This window comes from Ostrea edulis, chromosome 10, assembly GCF_947568905.1.
Source record: "Ostrea edulis chromosome 10, xbOstEdul1.1, whole genome shotgun sequence".
Lineage (NCBI taxonomy): Eukaryota > Metazoa > Mollusca > Bivalvia > Ostreida > Ostreidae > Ostrea > Ostrea edulis.
In genome coordinates, this window is record NC_079173.1 from 36,123,137 (window position 1) to 36,149,808 (window position 26,672).

General features: G+C 35.7%; 1 protein-coding gene across 2 annotated transcripts in view; it reads left to right on the forward strand.

The window, feature by feature from the left end:
* Positions 1 to 26,672, forward strand: part of LOC125665937 (cullin-2-like) — a 49,160-nt gene that overhangs the window by 14,283 nt on the left and 8,205 nt on the right. For both annotated transcript variants that reach the window (XM_048898964.2, XM_048898965.2), the window contains 6 exons: positions 6,454 to 6,561; positions 7,010 to 7,072; positions 8,602 to 8,730; positions 9,937 to 10,023; positions 11,639 to 11,788; positions 12,412 to 12,489. In XM_048898964.2, coding sequence (XP_048754921.1) covers positions 6,454 to 6,561; positions 7,010 to 7,072; positions 8,602 to 8,730; positions 9,937 to 10,023; positions 11,639 to 11,788; positions 12,412 to 12,489 — 615 coding nt within the window. The remainder of the gene's footprint in view (positions 1 to 6,453; positions 6,562 to 7,009; positions 7,073 to 8,601; positions 8,731 to 9,936; positions 10,024 to 11,638; positions 11,789 to 12,411; positions 12,490 to 26,672) is intronic.

A 26,672-nucleotide genomic window follows, 5' to 3' on the forward strand; every position in this document is an offset into this window, starting at 1 on the left:
TCAAAATGCGAGTTTGCGTTAACACTGTGTTAACGTTGTGTTAACTTTAATCCACCTCCAGTACCTGTGTTAAGTCTTAACACAGTGGTTAAAAATGGCCGCCTTCTTCATTTTCTGTCCGCCTCAGACCAAAAATCATGAAAATTTCAAAGACTTAGACATTCTGAGGTGTGTATTGATGCTGAACTATGACGGTGTGTTGTTTATGTTGTCATAAATTGATATATTCGTCAAATCTCATGAAATTTACCTAAGGGGAACAGCTAATGGAAAAAAACTAGTACAGTTGGATGATGGTGTTACACTTTTCTGTCAGTGGCAATATCTTGCACGCATCTATAGATACTTTTGACAGAAACTTTCAATAAGGGGGGGTGTCAATAAAACTCGTATTATATTCACTTATATGAAATCCTGCAACAGGACCCATGCTTAAGATATGATTTTACCTAATTTTGGCTTCCAAATGTCAAAGTGTATGCAGGCCCTTAGTTCATGATGATAATCTCCATTGAAACACCAACTTTAAAAACACTATCGTCTGCACTGGCCTTAACCTTTTGAAAATCCCTTGTATCATTTACAACTGATTCAAATGAAGATTTGCATGCATGAAACGTACATACATGTATTTTCTTTTTGAAGGCTATCTAATATGAACAGTATTCAATTCAGGCTAATACAGAATAGTTGTTAACACAAACTTAGGAAGAAGAGTTTTTCATTGTTGATATTCCAGATTAATCTCCCTTAGTAGAAATGGAGTGGTGGATCAAGTGTTATGTTTAAAATAAAAAGAATATTAAAATAAATAAATGCATAAAAAGAACATTGATATAAAATGCTATAAATATGTATGTGAACAGACTATCATAAGGTAAATTTATTTATCATTTTCTTCATGAATATCTTTAACTGTTTTGGGGAAAATAAGACTTTTAAAGAGTATTTAAAAAAAAAGAAAGTTAGATATTCTTAGAAATTTAGAATTTTTTATAGGCTAGCATCGTCGTTAAACCCCTCCCATAAATTTTGTTCAATTATGAATCAAACAATATAGAAAACCATATGTTTTATTTCCTAGTCCAAAACATGTAGCACCTCACCCCCTTATTTCTGACAACATACGTTTACTGTTACTTTTACATGCAAAGTCTGACACCCCCCTTCCCCGCTGTTTCATATCATAGCACCAGTGATTGGTAGTTGAAATGTAAGCTTGAACTGAACCTGTATATTTTACTGATAAAAGATGAAACCGACCCCCTCCCCCATCACGCAACTTAGGATTTTAGGTTCGGCTCGTACAGAACAACTCATTTTAAGAGGGGGGGGGGGGTGTATAAATTATTTTGTTTTGGCTTGTCAAGTATTTTCAGACAATTGTGAAGTCAACTTGTTCGACTCCCTATAAACCCCCACTTTGATAAACTATGCAATGAGCCTGCTTTCTACAACATAAGCACCGTTCTTCTCAACTAGGCTTCTAAAGGCCTAGTATATATCATTATATCCAATAGCTCTAAGATTATTCAAATTGAATAGACTAACAAATGCATTTATACAAGTATAAGTGCATGGCTCACAGTCACTGTCATGTATTTTGAAACAAAACAATACATGAACATTTCATCAGCTATCTCCCACAAACAAGACTTTTTACTCCTGCATTCTTATTGTTTACATAGGAAGTACATGTGCATGATGGGTAATCAAATGATTAGCAAGTGGTTAACTCGGTTAACACAGTGTTAACTAATCAATGTGTTAAACTGCTTTCGAAAAACAGAATTTAACCATTGTGTTAGCTAATCACTTGGTTAGGAGTTAACACTGCGTTTAACTTAACCATTGTGTTAAAGTTAACCAGCTTTCGAAAAACCGGGCCCAGTAAGATGTCTGTAGTAGATATACTTATATACCAGTAAGATGTATGTAATAGATATACTTATATACCAGTAAGATGACTGTAATAGATATACTTATATACCAGTAAGATGTCTGTAATAGATATACTTATATACCAGTAAGATGTCCGTAATAGATATACTTATATACCAGTAAGATGTCTGTAATAGATATACTTATATACCAGTAAGATGTCTGTAATAGATATACTTATATACCAGTAAGATGTATGTAATAGATAAAGATGTATGTAATAGATATACTTATATACCAGTAAGATGTATGTAATAGATATACTTATATACAGTACCCGCAACGTTATTCTTGACATGATAAACGATAGAACACGATACACGCACGATAGGATAGGATACATGCACGATACGATAGGATACACGCACGATACGATAGGATACATGGTAAACCTGATAGACGCAAAACCTGATAAACGATCTTCGCGATAGACCTGATAAACGCAAAACACGATAAACGATCTTCACGATAAACGGAAAACCTGATAGAAATGTTGTAAATTTAGAAACAATTTAGACAGAACGAAAGTTTGATACGAACAAAATAATTACATTATGTTGATAATAATATTGAAGGATTTCAATACTCTATATATACCTAAAGCATATAATTTATTTATCCACGGTTGTACGTTTATTTATTTTTTTTAATTCTATTTATGTTTTTTTTAAGTCATTACAGCTAAAATCCGGAAGCTAATTTACAACTATATACGGTATTGAATTCATTATTTGATATCTATATGAATTTTCTCAGCCAATGATTCTAAAACGTATATTGTCACCTTGAATGTTTAATACATGTATATGAATCATACTGGGATTGATTGATTTTTGTCTTGCTTAACGTCTCACTCGAGAATATTTCACTCATATGGAGACGTAACCATGGCCGGTGAAAAGCTTTTAAATTTAGGCTTATGCTCGGCAATTACGGCCATTGAGCAGTGAGGGTTTTTTAGCGTGCCACACCTACCGTGACACGGGGCGTCTGTTTTTAAGGTCATCTCCGAGGACCCGTGGCATTCACACTTGATGCCGAGCGTTTAGCAATTAAACAGGGAATTAACAAAATGTAATATAATGTAGTGATATCATGCTTCAATAGCTCTCTTATTCTAATGTCTATTATCTTGGATATCAAATAAAACCAAGTAATATTTTATGTGTAGCGAGGAGGGGGGTTATTTTGCATCAAGCTCTGAGTTCACCGCTCATTCAACAACTACAATTATTTTCTTAATGACCGCTTTAAATACAATCCACTGCACTTCACCATATGCTCATATGTTAGATATTTCTACACTATGAGTGATAATTGATAGTCATAAATAACTGGAACATATTTATATTTAAAGTCGCAATTTAGAAACGCTTTAAAATGTTTGTGTTTAGCATGTAAAAAATTCAATAATCATCAAAACCAGCATAATTTCCAGTATCTACACGTACGACTATTGGTATATGTGTACATGTACAAATAAAAAAAAACCAAACAACGATGACAGCTAGCTGAATCATGCCCAATATTGAGCAGAACTGTGGGAGATGCAATTACCCTTGCACTCTTTTAAAACTTAATCTTCTAAATGTGTGAAATACAATGTTCCTGAGAATGTTTACTGTCAAAACACCGGTGATACACAAAATCAGATATATAAGAACGCGCACAAGTTCAGTAGTTGGTATATAAGTTGAATACAGGTGAACAAAATCGGAAGAAAAAGAACCATTATTAAAATATATGTAATAAACAATGTAATTTACTGATTTTTCCTTTCAGATCGGAACTTCCTATTTCTCTGTTAGTGTTAATTACAAATAATTGTTTCTAGACAAGGAAATGTTTATGAACTCCAGATGAAGGAGCTTTCAGTTTTACTGTCCTCGGTTTGCTCGGCAAACCACTACCTACTTTCCAGACTACTTAGAATGAAATTGTGATAAATTTTCACCCTCTCTGGACAGACATATAGCTCTTTTTCTGCCTTAAAATCGACAGCTTTATGTTCTCTTTCAAATATACTGTCTTTCCTCGATTCCTAAAAATAGCTTCTTTAACAAAACGAATAAAGCTTTCGGAAAGTATCTTACTTTTTCCTTAGATTTAATATACGATCCCGATAGTTTCCGAAGCTACACGATAAACGATTTTCACGATAAACGGAAAACCTGATACACGCAAAATACGATGCACGATAGACCTGATAAACGCAAAACACGATAGAAAACGGAAAACCTGATACACGATAGGATAGGATACACGCACGATACGATAGGATACACGCACGATACGATAGGATACACGCACGATAGAGCACGATAGGAATGTCAAGAATAACGTTGCGGGTACTGTACCAGTAAGATGTCTGTAATAGATATACTTATATACCAGTAAGATGTCTGTAATAGATATACTTATATACTAGTAAGATGTATGTAATAGATATACTTATATATACCAGTAAGATGTCTGTAATAGATATACTTATATACCAGTAAGATGACCGTAATAGATATACATATATACATGTACCAGTAAGATGTCTGTAATAGATATACTTATATACCAGTAAGATGTATGTAATAGATATACTTATATACCAGTAAGATGACCGTAATAGATATACTTATATACCAGTAAGATGTCTGTAATAGATATACTTATATACCAGTAAGATGACCGTAATAGATATACTTATATACCAGTAAGATGTCTGTAATAGATATACTTATATACCAGTAAGATGTATGTAATAGATATACTTATATACCAGTAAGATGTCTGTAATAGATATACTTATATACCAGTAAGATGTATGTAATAGATATACTTATATACCAGTAAGATGTATGTAATAGATATACTTATATACTAGTAAGATGTATGTAATAGATATACTTATATACCAGTAAGATGACTGTAATAGATATATTTATATACCAGTAAGATGTCTGTAATAGATATACTTATATACCAGTAAGATGTACATGTATGTAATAGATAAAGATGTATGTAATAGATATACTTATATACCAGTAAGATGACCGTAATAGATATACTTATATACCAGTAAGATGTCCGTAATAGATATACTTATATACCAGTAAGATGTACATGTATGTAATAGATAAAGATGTATGTAATAGATATACTTATATACCAGTAAGATGACCGTAATAGATATACTTATATACCAGTAAGATGTCTGTAATAGATATACTTATATACCAGTAAGATGTCTGTAATAGATAAAGATGTATGTAATAGATATACTTATATACCAGTAAGATGTATGTAATAGATATACTTATATACCAGTAAGATGTATGTAATAGATATACTTATATACCAGTAAGATGTCTGTAATAGATATACTTATATACCAGTAAGATGTATGTAATAGATATACTTATATACCAGTAAGATGACTGTAATAGATAATGGTCATTACAGGTGTCATGTAATTCTCAAAATTTCAGTCTGCTTTTATATTGATGGGGAATAAGCTGTCAAATTGGATGTAGAAGCTATTTGATTCTGAACCATGATTTATAAAAAATGCTGGAATGCAATAAGAAATATAGATATGATAACGAAAAAAGCAACACCCAATTGAATTTTATAGATGTAATGTGAAATTTCTCAGCAATTAATTATTGACTTCCACACCATGATGTTTTAGTCATTGTATAGTTTATGGACACAATTATATTATTACTACAGTAACTTGATCCGAAGAGTCGGATCACATCGAGTTGACAGGCGCAGATCTTCAAATCACACGAGACGCAAAGCGTGATCCAACCCTTTGGATCAAGTTACTGTAGTAATGATAAATTTATTATTATATAGCTTCTTATACGTTTTAAATCTGCATTTATTAGATTCTAAATGTAATCCTAATTATCAAAAATCCAGAAATGCAGTGACATTATATTTTGTGTATGTAGTTTTGTTTGTGACGCGGTCAATATTTTCCACAAAAACGTTGCATTTATGCATTGTGACGTCATCAGTTTCAGAGGATACTGATACGGAATCAGAAAACCACAATATGGTGATCCGGAAAACTGGATCACACTCTGTGAAATCCACAGTATCAAAAATCAAAACATTGATGAGTATATGATAAACTGTAATCTGAGTGTCTGACCACACACTGTAATAATCAACAGCATTATCTGTTATACAATGAAAACTAGGAACATCTTCATTAATTTGCAAGCACATTATCTGTGGTGAACACACTCGCATCTGATGACAGTGAACTGAAGTTCAATCGTCAGGATCAGCATTGGCTGTATGTGGGAGGGGTGTGTGGCATTTCGTCCCACATCAATGACCCTTCCTGCCAATACTTGAGCTGTAAAGTGCTAGTGATATAAGTTGTAGAACTTTTCCGAATTGAAAAAAGGCTGTACAACTTGTTTGTCAGTCATCATAACATAAAGTGTAATCTAGAACACACTATATTTAGCCATAATCATGATTGACCTTGAACTACTCTAGGTACCGGGGCAGTTTGTGGAGTCCATGTTGGAGGTTCATCAGAAATACACGGAGATGATTCAGGGTGTGTTCCACTCAGACCAGCAGTTTGTTGGAGCTCTTGACAAGGTGAGTCTTCCTTCCACTGACAATATCTTCTCGCACCACTGACAATATTTTCTCCCACTACTGACAATATCTTCTCCCTCCACTGACAATATCTTCTCCCTACACTGACAATATCTTCTCCCTACAATGACAATATCTTCTCCCTCCACTGACAATATCTTCTCCCTGACAATATCTTCTCCATACACTGACTATATCTTCTCACTGACAATATCTTCTCCCTCCACTGACAATATCTTCTCCTTCCACTGACTATATGTTCTCCCTCCACTGACAATATCTTCTCCCTCCACTGACAATATCTTCTCCCTCCACTGACTATATCTTCTCCTTCTACTGACAATATCTTCTAGTCAGACATGAGTGTTATAATGATTGTTCCTGCTCTTCGTTTTTTTGTTTAAATTGATGAATTAATTTGATTTTTTTTTTCTTTTTTGTGTTGTAGGCTTGTGCTGCTGCGATAAACTTTAAGCAGAGTGCTAAACATGTTTGTAAATCCCCAGAAATGGTAAGGCTTCAAATGAATCAAGTGCACAGGTTTTCTGATCACCTGTTGTCCATCGTCTGTCTGTCCGTCGGTAAACTTTTTACATTTTCGACTTCTTCTCCAGAACTACTGGTCCAATTTCTAACAAATTGACAAAGAGCATCCTTGGGTGAAGGGCTTTCAAATTTGTTCAAATGATGGGTCATGTCTCCTTCAAAGGAGAGATAATCACAAAAATGTTAAAAATAGGGTGGGATCATTAAAAATCTCAAGAACCACTGGACCAGAAGAGCTGAGATTTATATGAAAGCTTCCTGACATAGTGCAGATTCAAGTTTGTTAAAATCATGGTCCCCGGGGGTAGGATGGGGCCACAATAGGGGATCAAACTTTTACATGCAAATATGTAGGGAAACTTTAAAAATCATTTTCTCAAGAACCACTGGGCCAGGAAAGTACAAATTTTCATAAAAGCTTCCTGACAGTGCAGATTCAAGTTTGTTAAAATAATGGTCCCTGGGGGTAGGATACTAACTATATTTGATGTCTGTCTATAGTATAAAAGTAGAATCAATATTTTTGCAACTGTTCTACAATAATTCCCATTTATACAGTGCTCTTTTGATTGAACAAACTGATATTTACTCACGATGGAGTAATCACGATATTCGTATCATCTCAATAAATTACATTCATACGGCACTGTAGATCGAGATGATTAAGTACTGTGCTGCAAACTTGTTAACAATTTAACACTACAAGCACTGTGAGTACAGCTACAAGCACTGTGAGTACAGCTACAAGCACTGTGAGTACAGTGTGCAAAAATAGGCAGTACAATGTCTGAATCTGAATGTGCTGTGTAACCAATACGCTATCACATAGGTAAGGTAACCACCTAATTAAGGAGGTGTTGAATGGAGGCACCACCTAATTAAGGAGGTGTTGAATGGAGGCACCACCTAATTAAGGAGTTGTTGAATGGAGGCACCACCTAATTAAGGAGGTGTTGGATGGAGACACCACCTAATTAAGGAGTTGTTGAATGGAGGCACCACCTAATTAAGGAGGTGTTAATTGGAGGCACCACCTAATTAAGGAGGTGTTAAATGGAGGCACCACCTAATTAAGGAGGTGTTGAATGGAGGCAGGTGTATTAGTTATCAGACAGCATGGCTTATGTTTTCTTTACAATTTACTCCTTGCTAAAATTGACTTTAAAAAAAAATAACCATCTGGGTTAATTGTACAATTTTCAATTTGTAGTAAAACCTGACCTTCAGATCTGGAATGTGAATTTCTGGATTCCCTTAAAAAATCATCCAGAAGTTAAAGTGTCTGGATTAATGGACCTGAATTACAGAAGCCCCACTGTATGTTGCACACACAAAAACAGTTCCCTGGCACAAAATGTCTCCAGGCATAGATTGAAATGTAAACAGTTATTATGAAAGACGATGTACATTTTCTTAAGCAGCAGGAATGTAGAATACATTGTTGATCACGGTAATTTCAGTGTATTGGTACTTACATATGAATTGTTCTTTCAGCTTTCAAAATACTGTGATAATTTATTAAAGAAGAGTTCTAAAGGAGTTTCTGAGTCGGAAATGGATGATAAGCTGACTAACTGCATCACGGTCTTCAAATATCTTGATGATAAGGATGTTTTCCAACGGGTAGGTTTATATTTAAGAATGATTGTGTGGGTTGTTTGTATTATAGGATATGAAATGTGTTGGTTGGTTGTATATTGTTTAACGTCCCGCTCAAGAATATCTCACTCACATGGAGACGTCACCATTGCCAGTGAAGGGCTGCAGAATTTAGGCCTATGCTTGGTGCTTACAGCCTTTGAGCAAGAGGGATCTTTATCGTGCCACACCTCCTGTGACACGGGGCCTCGGTTTTTGCGGTCTCATCCAAAGGACCATCCCATTTAGTCGCCTCATATGACAAGCAAGGGGTACTGAGGTATATAAATAATGGAAACCTGTATAATAGGTGAAAGAGCAGAGACTATATATTAATGAACTAGGTTGTATAGTACAGACAGTCACCTTATGTTATAAGAATCTCCTGTTGCTACCACAGTGAGCTGTTTTTATGACTCTCTTATTCACACATATTCACGGCTCTTATTAGAAATAAGAAGATTTATATAGAATTAACACACGATATGTTCCATGGCAGTATTTTCACTAACCAAGTGTGGCTTGCAAAATTGTCATTGAATGTGTAAAGATAAATACTTCACACTGCATTGTATGTTAAGAAAGTATGCTACACCAGAGAAATTTGATGTAGATGAAAAGTGGAGGACATGTACAACAATATTTTGAAGTTGAAAATTTTCAAATTTACTTTATTTTGTCAAAAATACAGTTTTAGTAGAAGGTAATCTGAAGAAAAACTAAAACCCCTGCTGGACTCGAACCTGCGATCTACAGTTCAGCAGTCGCTATTCTAACCTACTGAGCTACTCGCCTAGGTATTTAAATGGAAAAGGAAAAGTCAAATATTGCTGATATCGATTTTTTCATCCATGTTTTTAAAGGAAGTCAGCCATTATGACGATGTAGAGTACTACCTAACAAGAGTTCCTATTCCTTCATTAACATTTAGACATGTAGATGATATTTAGAACTATGAAATTTTAATCTTAGGACAAGCAATATACAGTTAAACTTCGGTTACTCGAACACCGATATCTCAAATACCATATATATGTCGTAGTCATTTGGGAGTCCCAACCACTTACTCTTTAAGTATTTTAACCTCGATATCTCAAATTCTTGGATATAGGTATTATTCACATAAAAAAGCATCAGCAATCTGAGTATGTGAAATTTATGTATTAAATACTGCGATAATTTATTTTGCAGTTTTATTCCCGTATGTTGGCCAAAAGGTTGATATATGGTCAGTCAGCTTCAATGGACGCAGAGGAATCTATGATCAACAAACTAAAGGTTTGTGTTATTGATTTTTTTTTTTAAAAATTCATTTTTGAAAATACATTAGGGTATGAACTGCAACGCTTTATGTCGGCATATTTCATAAAGAGCTGAGACGATTCGGGGTTAGCTCGATTCGTTTTGGTTTCAATTCAGAACAACATGATTCAGTTTTTTTTCTCGATTTGGTTCATTTTAGGTGCAATTTATCCAATGACAGTACAAAAATTAACATTTGTTATGAGTATTATAATTAGTTTGATTTTATATAAGTTTTATATAGTCGATTTTATATAAGTTTTATATAGTCGATTTTATATAAGTTTTATATAGTTGATTTTATATAAGTTTTATATAGTCGATTTTATACAAGTTTTATATAGTTGATTTTATATAAGTTTTATTTAGTCGATTTCTCGTCACTTGTATACATCATACATCTGTATATTGTAACGTTGATAGGAAGAAATAAAGATTGACAATGTATTAAAATTTGGTCTATAAGTGTGCAGCTTAATTTTCTAATTATCAAACGAATCTATAATTGATCTAAATTCTATGATATTGTTTTGCTTTATGTCAAAATTCAACAATTTTGTCATTTGGGAGTCTTTAGCCTCCTTCATTGAGGTACTTCTCTCATATTACAATGTGACTGTCGAAACATTTAATCGATGTCACTATCTACGATGTGGATTTCACCCCACTACTGAATAGTGATGTAGAGCAGGAAGGCCTCTACCAAAATTGTAAATTTTATGATCCCAGGGGTAGGGGTAACAGGGTGGGGTCAAAATCATTATTGTGATTATTGTCTTTATTATTTGAAAGACATATTCAAATATGCTGATAGGGTATAAAAACCAAATGTATAATTAGGAAAAGCAGAAAAGGGTGTACCAAAATTGCTAATTTTGTAACCCAAGGGTTTTGACTCTAGTAGGTCAAGTCCAAATTAGTCATATGTTAATGTTACATATATTATATTGTGTCTTTCATCAGTATAGGCATTCTCAGGGGTGTTTAAGTTTTGATTAAGAACACATGCTGTTTACTGTAGAATTTAGCTTAGATGTTCACAACAGGAAATGTTTTGGCTATTTCATAAAGATTTCCAGTCGGATTCAATCCCACTCTAACAAGCTAAGATTTCAGTCATTACCAATCTCTTGTTGATAGTATATATCTTGAGTACCATTTAGGCATTTAAAAAAAACAAAACATTGTGAATTTGGGGCAGATCACTCCAAGTGCTAAGAACTCTTCAGTATCTGAACAGTAAGTACTAGAACTTTGATATTTCACTTGAGTATTCCTTGTGAAAAGACCTTTCTGTGAGTAGCAACATTTTTGACCCTGTGACCTTGACCTAGGAGTTGACCTACTTTTTGAATACTTTAACCTTGCTAATAACTTGAACAGTAAGAGCTAGAGCTTAGATATTGCACATGAGCATTTCTTGTGACAAGCTCTTTCTACTGGTACCAAGATAATTGTACTTTTGACCTTGGCCATCTTTTAAATTGGCCATTAAAGGGGGCATTTGTGTTTCACAAACACTTTTCACAAACACATCTTGTTGATACATGTACTACTTTAAGTAATAGATGTATTATGTTTTGTTTTCCAGCAAGCTTGTGGATATGAATTTACAAACAAATTACATCGGATGTTCACGGATGTATCCATCAGTACAACGTTAAATAAAGAGTTTTCGGATTTCATCCAATCCAAAGAACACGTAGAACTGGGAGTGAATTTTTCCATAATGGTTTTACAGGTAACGATTAAATCAGAGAGAAGTCTTTCAATAGCAATGTAATCAAATTTTGTTAAGTTATGGGGTGAGTATATTTTCATGAAAAGGTGAAGATAACAAAGAGTGATCAATTTCTTAACTCCTGTAAAGAATGCAAAATCAAGAGTTGGGCAAACACGTACTCCTGGATATACCAGAGGTGGGATCAGGTGCCTAGGAGGAGTAAGCATTCCCTGTTGACTGGTCACATCCATTGTAAACCCTTATTTCGATCATGTAAACGGAGTAATCCACAGTCAAACTCAGTGTGTAAAGAATGACCTCACATTTGGTATGGAAACATAATACAGCATTTGACCCAGGTTGTATTGGTAAATAAGATTGTTATAATGACCCTAAAATATTTGAAATGCTGACTTTATATGAGACTGTTGAAAACCCTGTAATATCAATATGTTTGTTAGAAGCCTGTCTCAATTGAAAACTGATCGTATGCAGAACAAGCTCTTGCCTTTTGAATCAGTTGAGACATAAACACCATTTGCAGGTGATAATGGATAATTGCTACATAAATATGGGAAGTTCATCTATTGAAAGTTTTTGAAAAGAGAAATGTTTAATTTACATTTAACTATCATTTTCAGGCTGGAGCATGGCCTATCGGTCAAAGTAATCTCCCTTCTTTCTCAATACCACAAGAGCTTGAGAAAAGTGTGCAAATGGTAAGTTTCAATTTTTAACTGCTTTGTCGGGTATTTGAATAGGGTTATCACTAGAAATTATTGAAGACAAGTCTCGGACTCATGGTTTATAAACAGCTTGAGTCCCATGAAAATTTTATGAGTCCCATGAAAGTTGAATTGAGTCATTTTTCCCAGACCTCTATTTATACAGAGTGAACACAAGCTGATACGTACCTCTGTTCACTTTCATCTCCAACAACTTGCAAAAACCGGTGTATTAATTGATTCTAATTGCCAAGTCCATGCATGACAGTGATCACTTTGTACACATTAAATTGAAGGTAATCATTTGTGACTTGGCCTTGGACAACTAATTGTCCACGCCAACAGAATTACTTCCCCGAATCTCCTATCATCATAGCAACCCTATTCAATATTAAACAGCATTTTATTATGGTGATAAAATAGATGTGTGCTAGTTTTGTTTGTAAAACCTACCAAAGTTTACAAACTACGCTACTTTCAATTGCAATAAAAATGGCTACCGGAAGACAAACTTTTATATTTAATTACAGATCCCGATTTGTAAAAAAAAAATAATAATTAAGAAATAAAAATAAATAACTGCCAGTGGCAAAGTGATTTTCACTTTGCATCTTATCTAGTTATCTTTTAAATATTATATTCTAATTTGCACCTAATTGATTGATGCTAAACAAACTAAGTCAGATTTGGATACTGTGAACTCCATGGTATTATCTGGGTTCACTAGAGCGTAACGTTTTACCTAGATTTCTCCTACTACGAGTTTTAATTAATATCAGGGCTTCTAAGTAAAATTACGATTTTTACTCAGAGTCTGAGACACGTCCGCGGAACTCGCCATATCAGACAAACTTGCGTCCCAAATGAATTTTCTGCATTTAGGACGCAGATTCTTGCGTTAGTGACAACCCTGTAATGTCGGGTATTGGAATATTTTTGTCTTTGAGCACTATATGGAATTTAAGACGTGTGTGGCATTTTAGTCTCTTGTCATCTTCTTTAGTCGCGAAAGAAGTTGGTTATCAATTTCAAAAAGAAGGGAATTTTTCAAGCATTTGTTTTAGAAATTGCTGAAAACTAAAGGTCAATGTCATGACTTTCTGAATCAGTACCAATACATGTTCAATATCTAGTGTTGTGGGTAATCAAAGGCCTAGAAAATCCCATTGCCCTAGGCCCAGGGCAAGTAAACATCTGGGTAGGACAAGCAGGTTTTTTTTAAGGTCTTGATTTCAAGGGCCTGGGCCTTTCCAATTGGGAAAAATAGCAACATTTGCTTGAAATTGGGAAAAATGTTTCATACAAAGAAAACCAATCCAGAGTACATAAAGGTATAACTGGACTCATGACTTTCAATTAGGTCAAAGTTTACCTGATTCAAATAAGCAGAGGTAAGAAAATTAGGTTTACTTAACAATTTTGAAGCGAAAATTGTAATCTTTGAGTCTGTGAAGAAGATTTATGAACAATTAGACTACTCTGCTTGATTTGTTTTCATTGTTTGGGAATATCAAAACAAAAATTGGGGAAAATACCTGCTTTTTAGCATTGGGAATGGGGCCTTGTTTCGGCCCTTACAGACCCTAAAAAAATCCCTGACAACCACTTGTCTATGGGCAAGTGACTTTAATATTTTCCTGAACTGTGATGTTTTTAAAAAAATGATTTTTTTGTATATTAGAAAACACTGTGAAATCATGCAAATATAATATTGATTGAAGAAGTAAATACATGTAGTTCTAAGTAAGAGGCATCTTTCTGTTGATTATAAACTGGTACTTGTTTGGACCAGTTTAATCTGTATCATGACGAGTCTTTGAAATATGATGTACATGTATAAATCTTGTCAGGCCCTAAATAGACAGTGATCATAGTTGAACGAAAGGAAGATTGTGAAAACAAAATTTGCCATTAATCCTAAGTTTAAACAGTCCATTACTGAGGTTGAAGATGACAACAGTAACTGTGCTCTACCAGATCGTTTTCTATTGTCAAATCATAATTCAATAATCATGTTAATAATTGTCAGCCAATAATCAAACCAGCAACTAGTTATCATGTTTTTCATGTAGTACCATAGCTTAATTTTAGAATGATATCAGCATATTCCTGTTCTAATAGATATTAAATCTTGTATTCAATATTAAGTTGCATTATCGTTTCCAACGTTTAAAGATTGATTACCAAAGAAAACATATATTTTAAGATGAAAAAACCATTTACCAAATGAGACTGCACTTGAGTATTAAGCATAAGTGGCTCCAGACTAATTGATATGATGAAATAGAGACATGCTTTTAGCTCTGTTAGTGAGAATGTTGGTGTGTGTAATCTCCGGTGTGATAGTTGGGTGGCAGAGAACCAAGGGTAGTCAAATTGAAGACCTCTGTTCGTCATATGAAGGAGCTTCCATTTCACATGATGGTTTTTCATTTGAAAAATTTCTGTGAGTTAGTTCTCTGATGATTGAAACAAAGATTCTTGAAAACCAGAGAGAAAATGTACGTGAAATGTGTTCCCAATGGTTTTGTATGATGTGAATAAGGTGTATGAAAGGTGATAGGCGGAGCAAAGATGTGAGGATGGAGCCTGACCATTTATAGCCTTTTGTGGGCGTGGCTTGATGTCATTGGAGTGCAACTGAGGTTTGTGTCAGCAACATAAACCAGTGATTAAAACCAATATGGCTCCTCTTCATATCTTTAAAGCATTGTCTCTCAAGAGGCTGTGTACATATTAACATACAATCTCTTGTTTCTGATCAAATTTACATAATACAGTGTCTTTGTCCATGATAACACTGCAAAATAGGAATTGGGTATATGTCTCTCATGGATCACATACCTTTAACTTGTGAGAAAATGGGCGTGATGAAAAATAATAATAGATGCACATGGTGAAACAACTTAGTTCAGAATTGTTTTTATTTTATTACATCAATATGTTATGAATTTATTAATTGCTTAGATGATAAATACCTTGTGTCTGTTTGCTATATATAGATTAATTTAAAAATATGTGTCGAATGACGTAAGTACATGACATCTGGGGTGCCAGGCGGGGCTTGCATATGCATGAAAGGTGATTTGTAATTCTTATCTTTGAATCAAAATTATGATAAAACATCATTATTTCCAATCATATTCATAATTATTGTGTTAAAAAGATTAGTAATTTTAATGTAAATGAAACATTTTTCTATTTAAAAATGCAAATATGTCAATTTGAACATGTTGTGGTTTTATACATAAATGCCTTCAGCATTTTATTAAAGTTACTGCAAGATCAAATTGATTTATTAACATCATGAACCAAGAAATTTAGACAGTTACTCCTATATAGATTAGAAATTTAATTCAGCTGCTCACAAAAACTGTAAGCTCTACTAGAATTGTCATCAATACAGCACACAGCTTCCTCACAGAGGAGTTTCTGTGGGTACAGTTATTTGCCCCTGAATTATTTAACAAACTTTTTATACTGTAATCATCACTGGCTATAGCACGGTTTCCTGTAAGCATCATTGGTTATAGCCACTGGTTGTAGTGTTGTTTGCTGTAACCACTGGTTGTAGTGTTGTTTGCTGTAAGCATCACTGGTTGTAGTGTTGTTTGCTGTAAGCATCACTGGTTGTTGTGTGGTTTGCTGTAACCACTGGTGGTTGTGTGGTTTGTGGTAACCACTGGTTGTTGTGTGGTTTGCTGTAACCACTGGTGGTTGTGTGGTTTGCTGTAACCACTGGTTGTTGTGTGGTTTGTGGTAACCACTGGTTGTTGTGTGGTTTGTTGTAATCACTGGTGGTTGTGTGGTTTGCTGTAACCACTGGTTGTTGTGTGGTTTGCAGTAACCACTGGTTGTGTGGTTTGCTGTAACCACTGGTTGTGTGGTTTGCTGTAATCAGTTTGTAGTGTGGTTTGCTGTAACCACTGGTGGTTGTGTGTGGTTTGCTGTACCCACTGGTTGTTGTGCGGTTTGTTGTAACCACTGGTTGTTGTGCGGTTTGCTGTAATCACTGGTTGTTGTGTGGTTTGCTGTAATCACTGGTTGTTGTGTGGTTTGTGGTAACCACTGGTTGTTGTGCGGTTTGCTGTAACCACTGGTGGTTGTGTGGTTTGCTGTAATCACTGGTGGTTGTGTGGTTTGTTGTAATCACTGGTTGTTGTGTGGTTTACTGTAATCACTGGTTGTTGTGTGGTTTGTTGTAATCACTGTTTGTTGTGCGGTTTGTTGTAACCACTGGTTGTCGTGTGGTTTGCTGTAACCACTGGTGGTTGTGTGTGGTTTGCTGTAACCACTGGTTGTTGTGTGGTTTGCAGTAACCACTGGTTGTGTGGTTTGCTGTAACCACTGGTTGTGTGGTTTGCTGTAATCAGTTTGTAGTGTGGTTTGCTGTAACCACTGGTGGTTGTGTGTGGTTTGCTGTACCCACTGGTTGTTGTGCGGTTTGTTGTAACCACTGGTTGTTGTGCGGTTTGCTGTAATCACTGGTTGTTGTGTGGTTTGCTGTAATCACTGGTTGTTGTGTGGTTTGTGGTAACCACTGGTTGTTGTGCGGTTTGCTGTAACCACTGGTGGTTGTGTGTGGTTTGCTGTACCCACTGGTTGTTGTGCGGTTTGTTGTAACCACTGGTTGTTGTGCGGTTTGTTGTAACCACTGGTTGTTGTGTGGTTTACTGTAATCACTGTTTGTTGTGTGGTTTGCTGTAATCACTGTTTGTCGTATGGTTTGCTGTAATCACTGGTTGTTGTGTGGTTTGCTGTAATCACTGTTTGTCGTGTGGTTTGCTGTAATCACTGTTTGTTGTGTGGTTTGTTGTAATCACTGGTTGTGTGGTTTGCTGTAATCAGTTTGTAGTGTGGTTTGCTGTAACCACTGGTTGTTGTGTGGTTTGCTGTAATCACTGGTTGTTGTGTGGTTTGTTGTAATCACTGGTTGTTGTGTGGTTTGCTGTAATCAGTTTGTTGTGTGGTTTGCTGTAACCACTGGTGGTTGTGTGTGGTTTGCTGTACCCACTGGTGGTTGTGTGGTTTGCTGTAACCACTGGTTGTTGTGTGGTTTGCTGTAATCAGTTTGTTGTGCGGTTTGTTGTAACCACTGGTTGTCGTGTGGTTTGCTGTAACCACTGGTTGTTGTGTGGTTTGCTGTAACCACTGGTTGTTGTGTGGTTTGTTGTAATCACTGGTTGTTGTGTGGTTTGCTGTAATCACTGTTTGTCGTGTGGTTTGCTGTAATCAGTTTGTTGTGTGGTTTGCTGTAATCACTGTTTGTCGTGTGGTTTGCTGTAACCACTGTTTGTTGTGTGGTTTGTTGTAATCACTGAGTGTAGCATTGTTTGCTGTAACCACTGGCTGTAGTGTGGTTTGCTGTAACCACTGGCTGTAGTGTGGTAGTGTGGTTTGCTGTCAGACTTGTGATGAAACAGAAACTTGCTTCTTGCCTTATTGGTTGATAATCTTTTACACAGTAATCCAACATATGATCTTTGTTCTGTCGTTATGAAGCTGACCATGTCTTCTGGTGATTAATATGATCAATATTCTGATTGCGAATTGCTGGGGGGGGGGGGGGGGGGGGGGGGGGGGGGGGGATAGAAATGGGGCATTTGATCTTCAGATAAAGCCTGATGTTACTAATTTTAGATATGATGTCACAAGAGCGCAGTCTGAGGTTTCCTATGTAAACCAATGATTAAAAAATAATACTGGCTTTGCTGTCGATCAATGAAGCAGGTTTCTCGAGGGATTCTCCTAATTAGTGTGATTGAGTCCTTTGATTCTGATTGGTCTGATTCAGCTAGGATCAGAGGTCACATGCTGAGGTACATTTCTGCACAGGGGAAGTCTTAACTCTGCTGCATATTTCATATTGTCATTAGCTGCGTAATTCATTATATCCAATGAGATGAGGAGGGAGTGAGAATCGCTTCATTTTAACCGATAATTCATCATAAGAATGTTCATCATAACCTTGTTTTACTGTACTTTGTGATAGCAATCACAGGTCTTGGTTGTAGCATGGGTTATAAGCTTGGCATGACCAGAATGTGTTCCATGCTTCTGTTACTGGTAATGACACTGAAATACAATATTGATTTCCTAACCAAGGCTGTGGGTTGCTAAGGTTAACAGACCAGGGACCCCCAAACAAAAATATCAGTCATAACTCTTGTCAAAGTGAACAAGTCATTTCTTTTGAATTTTCACTTAAATATAGTCTATACTAATGTACCTGATTTTTTCACAATACATCTTTCTCTTTCAATGCATTTTTTACTCCGGAATATTTTATCAAGAGTACAATGGATATTTGGATAATATTAAATGATATGATGAAATAGAGGCATGTTTCTGGCTCTGTCTGCGTAAATGTGAATGTGAATGCCATTATTATAGTATTTTAAATTTAATAGTGTTCTCCTGTTTGGTAGATGGATGACACAGAACTAAGGTTATTTAAATTGAAGACATTATGTTCGTCGTACTGAAGAAGATCCATTACTCATGTTGTTTTTTTTGTGCGAGTCTTCTGATGATTAAAACCTTGTCTTAAAAACCAGAGAGAAAGAGACTGTGTGGAAGGCGATCTTTCCTGTAAATGACTGTATGATGGGAGTAAGGGGTGTGTGAAAGGATAAAGACGGAGCAAAGATGTGAGGGTGGAGCCTGACCATTTATAGCCTTTTGTGGGCGTGGCTTGATGTCATTGGAGTGCAACTGAGGTTTGTGTCAGCAACATAAACCAGTGATTAAAACCAATATGGCTCCTCTCTGTATCTTTGAAACAAGTCTCTCAATTAAGACTCTCATGTATGTGATAGTCTAATTGTTTCTGATCATTTGATGAAATTAATTGATGATGTTTACAGTACCAGGGTTCAAAATAACTGATGGCCCACATGCGGCCTGCCTTGCTAGTCAATCATAGATTTGGGTTAGTCTTTGTAAAGAGCATGTGCACTTGGGACAAGTTAATTTGAAACTTACCAAAATTCCTCAATGATCGGACTGGGGCATTATACAACATCGTCATTGAAAACTTATTCCACATTTTTCAAATTTTCAGTTTGCGTTACATACTTGCACCTAGAGATATTCTGACTTATAATTTTTAGATTGAATTTTTTAACAAATTATGCATGAAGTGTGCATTCTATTCGCCTCAAAAAATTCTGCTGGTAGGGGCCCATGCAACACAATACTCTCATATTCAGCCATGGAATTTGGGTTAGTCGTTTTCATATATTCACTCGTCCAAAGGGACAGTAAAAGTTTTCAGTTGATCAATAAATATTGGAAGTCGATAGCCCAAGTTACCAGTGAATAAAGATACTGAAAATTATTTCCAGCCCAGCTAGAGTATCATAAAAGTATCGGCATTGTTAACACATTAAATTATTTTTGTTTTGTCAAGAGATGGTACATGAGTTGTACATGATAATTGGTCAAGAAAACGTTTTAAATATATATTATATATAATTTATACATACACTTATATAGGCTTAGCCTGCTGCCAAATCATTATCATGTTTCATATAATAAAATATTGTTTTAAATGAATTAATGTACAACAAATGGCTTTTAAGTCTCATATTCACTTTATCTGTTGTCATGGTCTAGAATAGTTTATCCTGGTGACAGAGCATGGTCATGCAGTCACTTCCTATTTTATTGTCTGAAATCTGAACCGACTTGATGCAAACTCCGAGGGACGGACAGAACTACTGCAATGCAAATAGACATTGAAATCATGCAGTGCTGACTTCTGATTATCATGATAATGGCTGTATGCTAAATACAGGGGGTTGAATTGGGGAAGGTCTGCTTCCTAGCTCCTTCCTGATTATCATGATAATAACTCTATGCTAAATGCAGGGGTTGGGGTTGGGGGAGGGTCTGCTCCCCCCTCCCTGCATCCTCAAGATTCTTCCTCTTATAATGGTTTTATTTTTGAGTAAATACAATTTAGACAACTTGATTGTGAAAAATAGTTCAGGTATGTCACTGTATATCTGCAGTACATGTGTATGAAACATCACTGCACCAGGTAATGACATCCATTTAGAACATCTTAATATCTAATTTTGTTCAAATCTTAATTTGTTCACATGATATGATGAAGCAGAGATGTGTTTCAGACTCTGTGGGAATTTTAAGTGTGAGTGTTAACATTAATTGTATAATTATGAATCTGTGTGATTGATGTGTGACAGCGAATGAAGGTGTGATTCGGACTGAAGACTTCCTGTCGTGATATGAAGGGGACTTGCTCCATGTGATGTTTATTCATGTGAATAGTAGGCCTCTGATGATTGGAAACCAATGTTCTAGAACACCAGAGAGGAAGTGTGTGTGGAAGCATTAAAGTTTCTGTAAATGACTGTGTGTGGTGGGAGTTTGGAGTAGGAAAGATTAAAGGCGGAGCAAAGATTTGAGGGTGGAGCCTGACTATTTATAGCCCTTTGTGGGCGTAGCTTGATGTCATTAGAGCGCATCTGAGGTTTGTGTCACGAACATGAACCGGTGATTAAAACTAATATGGCTCTTCTTCATATCTTTGAAGCATTGTCTCTCATGGGGCTTGCATCTATATGATAAAGTCTCATGATTCTGATCATGAATACAATTAAGATTTCATAGGGATTTGGCCCCGAGTATAATGTTCCAAGATTGAAGTTTAGATTTTATCTTAAATTTTGGTGTAAAAATTCCAAAGTTTGAGAAGAGATATTGTGATTGCAGCATTATGCCCTTAGATATCCAAATGCTGGATATCCAGATGCTTAGGTTTTGGACAATTTTTCTTGTGAACAGATTTTTTCAACATTATTTTGTCTCGTTTATCTAGAATTCTGCGTTCTGTATCTGAATGGTTTATTGTTACCACAAAATGCATTTTTTATACGCATGTCTAAGACTGAACAAATCATGTGATGGCGATCGTGTCTGTCCGTCCGTCTGTTCCACATCATTGAGAGTCTGAGCTAGAATCATCAACCTTTGATTAAGACGATATGACCAATTATGGCAAAATCCTGTCCGACTCGTAACTAGACAATTATTTGGTCTAGAACCATCAAACGTTGTCAGTTAATGCATCTTGGGAAGAAAGTGTTATCATGCCCTAAATGAAGTTCAGTGTGACACAGAATTAAGATGATATGGCCAGATATGACATAATCCTTTCTTAGGGTGTATGTAGATTTGAGTCCTAGAACCAACAAACTTTGTTAAGTTGTGCATCTGTAGAGAAATATAAATTGCAGATTGAAATCATTTCATTAAAATTTTTAAAATGGTAATTAAGTTGGTTTTTTTTTTTTTTTTTAAAAACAATGCATTAAAGGGACTGATTCATGATTTTACCCAAAATTTTGTTTTTCACTTTTAATGATCAAAATCTACTGTCTAATGTGTTTGAAAGATTTCACATGAAAATTAAGGTTATATATCATCACAGAAGCTCATTTTAGAGAGTTTATTATTTGTTTTGTAAACAAAGATTGCGATATGTTATTGTTTACGGAATTTTCAAAAGAAATGGATATCGATCTAAACATTATTATATCTTTCCTTTTTCAAGCATTTTTGGGGTGAAATGTGTCATCTAAAAGTTAAAATTTGTGACTATGCAAAATTAAGATGGATTATATTACAAAATCAATATTTCACTTGTTTGTTTGTTTACATAAAAAGACTTGAGTCTTTCTTTTCATAACACATATTTAAGGCTAAAATATTGCTTTCATTCATGCATTCAGATGGTCAAAATTTTGGCTGTCAACATTAAATGAGTTATATTTCTAATGTTTAACATCAAAAATGAAAAATATTTTTATAAAAAATCGTGAACCAGTCCCTTTAAGGATGGTTATCCCTACATATGTAAGAGAGTGATACAGTAAGTCTATTAAATGAATATTTCTTTTCCCATAGAATGTAGCTACATAATTAATAGGAATTTTGGTTTTGTTTCCAACATTAAATTAATGATATAAATATACGCATATAAATATATACAGTACTGCCAAATTTGCTCAGAATTAACAAACACATGCCCTCACATATTTTCAAAAAATGAAAATTTATTTCTTAAATGAATGCTGCAAAAATAAGTGATATGATGAAATAGAGAATGTTTCTGGCTCCGCCGGTGAGGATGTAGGTGTGAATGTTTTCTCCAGTGTGATAGATGGGAGAGCAGAGAACCAAGGTATCTAGAATGAAGATGTCCATCCGTTATGAAGGGGCTTTCATTGAGAAATTCACGAGAGTCCCCCTGATGATTGTAACTAAGGTCTTTGAATACCAGAGAGACAAGTGTGTGTAAGCATGTTAGGTGAGAGTAAGGTGGGTGAAAGGATTAAGGCGGAGCAAAGATTTGAGGGCGGATCCTGACTATTTATAGCCTTTGTGAGCCTGAGTTAGTGATTACAGTCAATAAGGTTCTGTGCCTTCTTATCTTATGAAGTACGCTTCTCTAGAGACTCGCATTTAATTCATGCTTGTAGTCTCTTAATTCTGATCATAGTATACAGTTTAAACTATTGTGGGTAATTATGACCATACAGAAGGTGTAATTTTGAAAAGAGTGTATTATGAACTCATTCTTTACACTAAATCATTTACATGTAAATGTGTAAATGTTTTTTTTTTTTATGAACCCTGGGTTTATGGTGGGGTTAAAATCAGGGATCAAATTTTACATCATACATGGATATAGGAGTAACAATCAAACTGAAGTTATTTGTAATAGTCCATTGAATTTTTGCTCTTCAGGGTCGGGTCAGACTAGTATTTTTATTTTCATTAATAGGCTCTTGTCGTTTTCAAATGTTCGCACAGTTTCAATTATGACATTACCTATCAATTATAATATTCATTTTGATGTCGTCATACTTTTGTGTATGTACAAATGTGTAGGTGCTTCAGGTCTAGAACTCTACAAGAGTCCATATAGGATATGAAACGTTATCCCCAGATCATGCAGGGAGGGACACATTAAGACAACACAACTTCACTCAGCATGGGTCATCCATAAAATATGTCTGTCTGCTTACTGGCCTGACTACTGACCAAACTAGCTATTCAAATACAGCTGCACAGAGCTCATTGGCCAAACAGGGGCTTGCATGCAGTGAAATGTACATTACATTGGCCAATCAGGGGCTCGCATACAGTGAAGTGTACATTACATTGGCCAATCAGGGGCTCACATACAGTGAAGTGTACGTTACAATGGCCAATCAGGGGCTTGCATACAATGAAGTGTGCATTACATTGGCCAATCAGAGGCTCACATACAGTGAAGTGTACATTACATTGGCCAATCAGGGGCTCACATACAGTGAAGTGTACGTTACAATGGCCAATCAGGGGCTTGCATACAATGAAGTGTGCATTACATTGGCCAATCAGGGGCTCACATACAGTGCATTAAATCAGCTGGCACAATAAAAAAAGATACCTCTGTGAATTCCCACATCAGTGTTGTGTAGCAATTTTCTCGGAAGAATCTCATATTCTGAGAGAGTTCACTGTTTCTGATTTCGAATTTTTACTAATATTTACATTTTCAATGTTTTTGCCTTTGATATCTCTATGAATTGTAATGATTGATTGATTGAATATTGTTTAACATCCCTCTCGAGAATCTTTCACTCATTATATCTCTATGAATTGTAATGATTGATTGATTGAAGATTGTTTAACGTCCCTCTCGAGAATCTTTCACTCATTAAGAGATGTCAACATTGCCAGTGAAGGGCTGCAAAATTTAGGCCTTTGAGCAGGGAGGGATCTTTATCATGGCAAGCTTGCTGTGACACGGGACCTTGTTTTTTGCGGTCTCATCTGAAGGACCGCGCCATTTAATCACCTTACGACAAGCAAGGGGTTGTAATGAAGTATGCCAGCCATGCGTGAAACATCACAGTTCACTACCTCATGTATTTTCAAAAATGAAATTTATTTCTTAAATAAATGCTGCAAAAATAAATGATGTGATGAAATAGAGATGCCTGTTTCTGGTTCCGTCGGTGAGGATGTAGGTATGAATGTTTTCTCCAGTGTGATAGATGGGAGAGCAGAGAACCAAGGTATCTAGAATGAAGATGTTGATCCGTTATGAAGGGGCTTTCATTGAGAAATTCAAGAGAGTCCCCCTGATGATTGTAACCAAGGTCTTTGAATACCAGAGAGACAAGTGTGTGTAAGCATGTTAGGTGAGAGTAAGGTAGGTGAAAGGACTAAGGCGGAGCAAAGATTTGAGGGCGGATCCTGACTATTTATAGCCTTTGTGAGCCTGAGTTAGTGATTACAGTCAATAAGGTTCTGTGCCTACTTATCTTATGAAGCACGCTTCTCTAGAGACTCGCATTTAATTCATGCTTGTAGTCTCTTAATTCTGATCATAGTATACAGTTTAAACTATTGTGGGTAATTATGACCATAAAAAAGGTGTAATTTTGAAAAGGGTGTATTATGAACTCATTCTATCATTTCAGTATGTAAATGTTCTGAATTCAGGGTTGTGGTTTTTTAGCTCACCTGAGCTAAAAGCTCAAGTGAGCTTTTTTGATCACCCGTATTCTGGCGTCCGTCCGTTTGTAAACTTTTAACATTTTTTACTTCTTCTCAAAAACCGCTGGGCCAATTTCAACCAAAGTTGGCACAAAACATCCTTAGGTAAAGGGAATTCTAAATTGTTAAAATAAAGGGCCAGGCCACCTTCCAAGGGGAGATAATCAAGAAAAGGTAAAAATAGAGAGGGTCATTAAAAAATCTTCTTCCCAAGAACCACTGGGCCAGAAAAGATGTAATTTATAGATAAGCTTTATTAGGTAGTGCAGATTCTAAATTGTTAAAGTCATGTCCCCCGGGGTTGGATGGGGCCACAATGGGGTATCAAAGTTAAACATACAAATATATAGGAAAAATCTTTAAAAGTCTTCTTCTCAAGAACCACTGAGCCAGAAAAGCTGAGATTTATATGAAAGCTTTCTGATATAGTGCAGATTCTAAATTGTTAAAATCATGGCCCCCTGGGGTAGGATGGGGCCACAATAGGGGATCAAAGTTTTACATACAAATATATAGGAAAAATCTTTAAAAATCTTCTTCTCAAGAACCATTGAACCAGAAAAGCTGAGATTTATATGAAAGCTTCCTGATATAGTGCAGATTCTAAATTGTTAAAATCATGGGCCCCGGGGGTCGGATGGGGCCACAATAAGGGGTAAAAGTTTTACATACAAATATATAGGGAAAATCTTTAAAAATCTTCTTCCCAAGAACCATTGAGCCAGAAAAGCTGAGATTTATATGAAATCTTTCTGATATAATGCAGATTCAGGTTTGTTAAAATCATGGCCCCCTGGGGTAGGATTGGGCCACAATAGGGGATCAAAGTTTTACATACAAATATACAAAATCTTTAAAAATCTTCTTCTCAAGAACCACTGAGCCAGAAAAGCTGAGATTTATATGAAAGCTTCCTGATATAGTGCAGATTCTAAATTGTTAAAATCATGGCCCCCGGGGGTTGGATGGGGCCACAATAAGGGGTCAAAGTTTTACATACAAATATATCGGGAAAATCTTTAAAAATCTTCTTCCCAAGAACCATTGAGCCAGAAAAGCTGAGATTTATATGAAATCTTTCTGATATAGTGCAGATTCAGGTTTGTTAAAATCATGGCCCCCTGGGGTAGGATTGGGCCACAATAGGGGATCAAAGTTTTACATACAAATATACAGGGAAAATCTTTAAAAATCTTCTTCTCAAGAACCACTGAGCCAGAAAAGCTGAGATTTACATAAAAGCTTTCTGACATAGTGCAGATTCAAGTTTGTTCAAATCACGGCCCCTGGGGGTAGGATGGGGCCACAAGGGGGGGGGGGGGGATCAAAGTTTTACATACAAATATATAGGGAAAATCTTTAAAAATCTTCTTCTCAAGAACCATTGGGCCAAAGAAGTTCACATTTACATGAAAGCTTTCTGACATAGTGTAGATTCAAGTTTGCAAAAACCATGTCCTCCAGGGGTAGGTTTGGGGCCATAATAGGGACTACGGTTTTACATGCAAATATATATGGAAAGTCTTCTGATATGGACCAAGGTGAGCGATGTGGCCCATGGGCCTCTTGTTCATGGACCCTGGGGTTAGGGTGGAGCT